Source organism: Macadamia integrifolia, chromosome 10 (genome assembly GCF_013358625.1).
Source record: "Macadamia integrifolia cultivar HAES 741 chromosome 10, SCU_Mint_v3, whole genome shotgun sequence".
Classification (NCBI taxonomy): Eukaryota; Viridiplantae; Streptophyta; class Magnoliopsida; order Proteales; family Proteaceae; genus Macadamia; species Macadamia integrifolia.
In genome coordinates, this window is record NC_056566.1 from 7,830,998 (window position 1) to 7,834,145 (window position 3,148).

Here is a 3,148-nt window from a genome sequence, read left to right on the forward strand (position 1 = left end):
GCATTAGTGCATCTGTCTTTCTCTATGGTACTTTGTTTAGTTTCCATTTGTTGTTATTGCAAACTCCAATTCCTAACTAATATATTTTACTCCCATCCCATTCCCATCGGCTGTCTATGCAAGTGGAATAGGACTTAAGAGGAATGTTACCCATATGGGCCAGAATGTCATGGAGTATTTCTTATCACATAACAACAAAGGTAAAGCTGTTATTTTGATTAAATACTTAGTGGGTCTTGTTACCAAACACGTGTTCCTGTCAAGCTTTAGGCCTTAGGGCCTGGATTCCAATTGTGACTAATTGGGTGGCACATGGGATGTGTGGTCAGGGTCCTTTAAAGCAAAGTATATCTAAACTCAAGGAAGAGTCCAATGAGAAAGTTTGGTTCATTTCATAATGGAAACGCATAGAATATGTTACCCTGATTCATCTTAAATTTATGGATTTTTTAAATCAACCTCCCTGTCGTTTGTCAAAATTATATAATATTTTTTAAAAATCAAAAAATTACATTTAAATCCATCCAAATTAACAATGTGAAAGAGGTGTTAGTTTTTAAAATTAAAAAGACAATTTTACCCTTCTCCCTCCCCTTCTCTATTTGCCCTGAACTCAACCCTCTCTCTCCTCCTTTCCATTTGCCCAAAACTCACCTCTCTCTCCTTCTTCTTCTTCTCAGACTTTAGTCTTTTCCTTGATTTCTTAATTGATCAAGTGTTCGAATGTTCAGGAACAATTTGGAACTAGATTTGCTTCAGTTCTTTCAGATGATCGTGCCTGCGGATACCTTGCGCGTCGCTCTAATGATCCTGAGTGAAAAGAGAGAGTGAATGTTTGGGATCAGGATTTGCATGTGTTGCTCCTGTCCCTGACCGGACTTTTGGACTGGATTCACCTCTGGAGAAATTGAAGCAGCAGTTGTTGTTGGAAAAGGATGTGAGGGTTCTTGGGTTGTGTGCTCCTGGTGGATCTGGGAAGACTACGATAGCTGCCAAGCGTTGCCGAGATGAAGATGTGAAAGGTATGAAATTCTGAAACTGCTGAAAGATATGGAAGTTCTCCAGGTATGAGACGTTTGGGTTTGAATAGGGTACGCCACCTCTTTCCAGTAATAGTACCCTGAAGTTCCTTGAGAGTGTGACTGCCAGAGGACACCCAACAGTGACACCTCCCACAATTATGTAGTTATAATAAGCCATAATCCTTCCATTGGATTCTGTTGATGATGATGAGAAGGAGCTTGCTGGTTTGATGAACGGGTAAGAATGCCCCTTGTATTCCTCCTTCCCTGCGTGGAATGGAATCAATCACAGTAAAGAAAAGAAAGAAAACAAAGTCTTCATAGATGATTGAAATTTCAAGCTTTGTAAGGTGAAATTTCCATAAAACTGTTCAATACAAGATTACCCTTTGATTTCCCTTACCCACCAGTCAAATATTAATTCTAACAGAGACTTTGTGCTTCAGTTGGGGTTTAAAAATGAAAATCAGTAACTTTTGATGAGTTTTAATGAAGAAAAAAACATTTCAAGTGCGTTGAAACTATAGGTCTGAAAGACACAGTAACCCATTTGGAAAAACCAGAAGAGCTTTTGCTGTTTAGCCTCCACCGATTTGAAGAAGGGAATAAGAAGATATGTCATAGAAGCTCAAAAACTGTAAAGGAAACAGGTAGGAATTAAGAAGGGAGAAGAAGAAAGAAACCTTGAGCTGAGTTAAGAACGCTGAGACAAAGGAGTATGTGGAGAGAGAGCTTTGCAATCCCCAAGGAAGCCATTGAAAGACTCAGGAACAGCACTTTCAGTAAAAGAGAAATTCCAGAAATCAGGATCTATACCTTCTCACCCACTCTAAAGGTGTCTGTCTCTGGTTGGTTCAGTTGGCTAATATATACACGACACACAAAGCTAGGAACACTCACCAATTGTAAGGGCCCGTTTGATAATGGTTCAAGAAACGTGTTTCTACCGTTTCTGTTTCCAGAAACAGCAGAAACGGAGCAATAAGCGTTTGATAAAACTGTTTCGTTTCACTTATTTTTAGAAATAGAAATAGAAATAGAAATTTTTACTTATTTATGGCTCAAGAAAAGACCCAGGCGAAACAGAACTTGTTTCTCCGTTTCTAGAAACGACTTATGGTAATTCTTTCACTGGTTACCATCGACTTCTAAAAACATGACTTATCAAACACCTTCAATTCCATTTCTATTTCTAGAAATGGAAATTTATGTTTCTGCCGTTTCTTGAAACAGAAACGGCAGAAACGTTATCAAACGGGCCCTAAGTGTAGTTCTTGGTGAGAGAGAGAGAGAAAGGGAAGGGGCCTTGAAGCTTATTAAAGGGGAGCAAAACTAAACAGAGTAAGTCATGAATGGAGCTCATCAATGGACGGTTGGAGTAGGAAATGGTGCTCTTCCAATTAACTTAAGAGGGGTGTTTCCTAAGCCTGATCATCGACAGCTCAAGTCTTTTATTCATCATCAGTTAAGGAGCACGGTTTGAGGAATCAGATCCTTACCGGCCCTGTCCGATCCCAATTCTTGGCTAGCTGGATCAGTACAGATGAATGGGAATAAGATAAAAGAAAGCTGGATTTTTAATGACAACAGGGGTATTTCTGTCCGTTCGGTAAGATGCCCGTGAGAGTGGTGAGAGCTCGGCATCATTACAAGTTTCAGGTAGGTACTGAAGAAGAAGAAGGGTAAAAATGTCTTTTTCATTCAAAAAACTAACACCTCTCTCACAGTGTTAGTTTGAGTGGGTTTAAATGTAATTTTTTTTATTTTTAGGGGGGATTATGTAATTTGGGCAAACGACAAGGGAGGTTGATGTAAATCACCCTAAAACTATTATTTCTAAGGGCAAGAAAATACTTTCTCCCACAAATACATATCAGTAGGTGTATCTTAATATTTTAGTGTGGGGTAATGCAGCCTTTTTGCATCCACTGTGTTTAGGCATAGACACACATCAGGAGATAGTGTTTTTTTTTTTTTTTAATTAAAAAATAAAATAAAAGACAGAAAGAGGGACACAAAGAAGCCAAAAAGACAACATAACCTCTACGTCTAGATAAAGGTGGAGGTGAAATGATTGCTCCACCCCCATAAAAAGTGCAAATCCTCTATCATTGTTGATGCTTTCA

At 38.8% G+C, this 3,148-nt stretch overlaps 1 protein-coding gene across 1 annotated transcript; it reads right to left on the bottom strand.

The window, feature by feature from the left end:
• Positions 1–509: 509 nt before the first annotated feature.
• On the bottom strand, positions 510–1,842 carry LOC122092079 ((R)-mandelonitrile lyase 3-like). Its single transcript, XM_042662391.1, has 2 exons — positions 1,706–1,842; positions 510–1,289 (listed from the first exon to the last, which is right to left on the bottom strand). The coding sequence occupies exons 1-2, from the start codon at positions 1,776–1,778 to the stop codon at positions 802–804; spliced, it is 561 nt and encodes a 186-aa protein (XP_042518325.1). The 5' UTR covers positions 1,779–1,842; the 3' UTR covers positions 510–801.
• Between the last annotated feature and the right edge of the window lie 1,306 nt (positions 1,843–3,148).

What these genes read in the sequence shown, in the direction of transcription:
- LOC122092079 (XM_042662391.1), bottom strand. Translation starts at nt 1,778, where the DNA reads ATGGCTTCCTTGGGGATTGCAAAGCTCTCTCTCCACATACTCCTTTGT. An exon ending in CGTTCTTAACTCAGCTCAAG is followed by an intron (nt 1,290 to 1,705) that starts GTTTCTTTCTTC and finishes CATTCCACGCAG; the next exon opens with GGAAGGAGGAATACAAGGGG.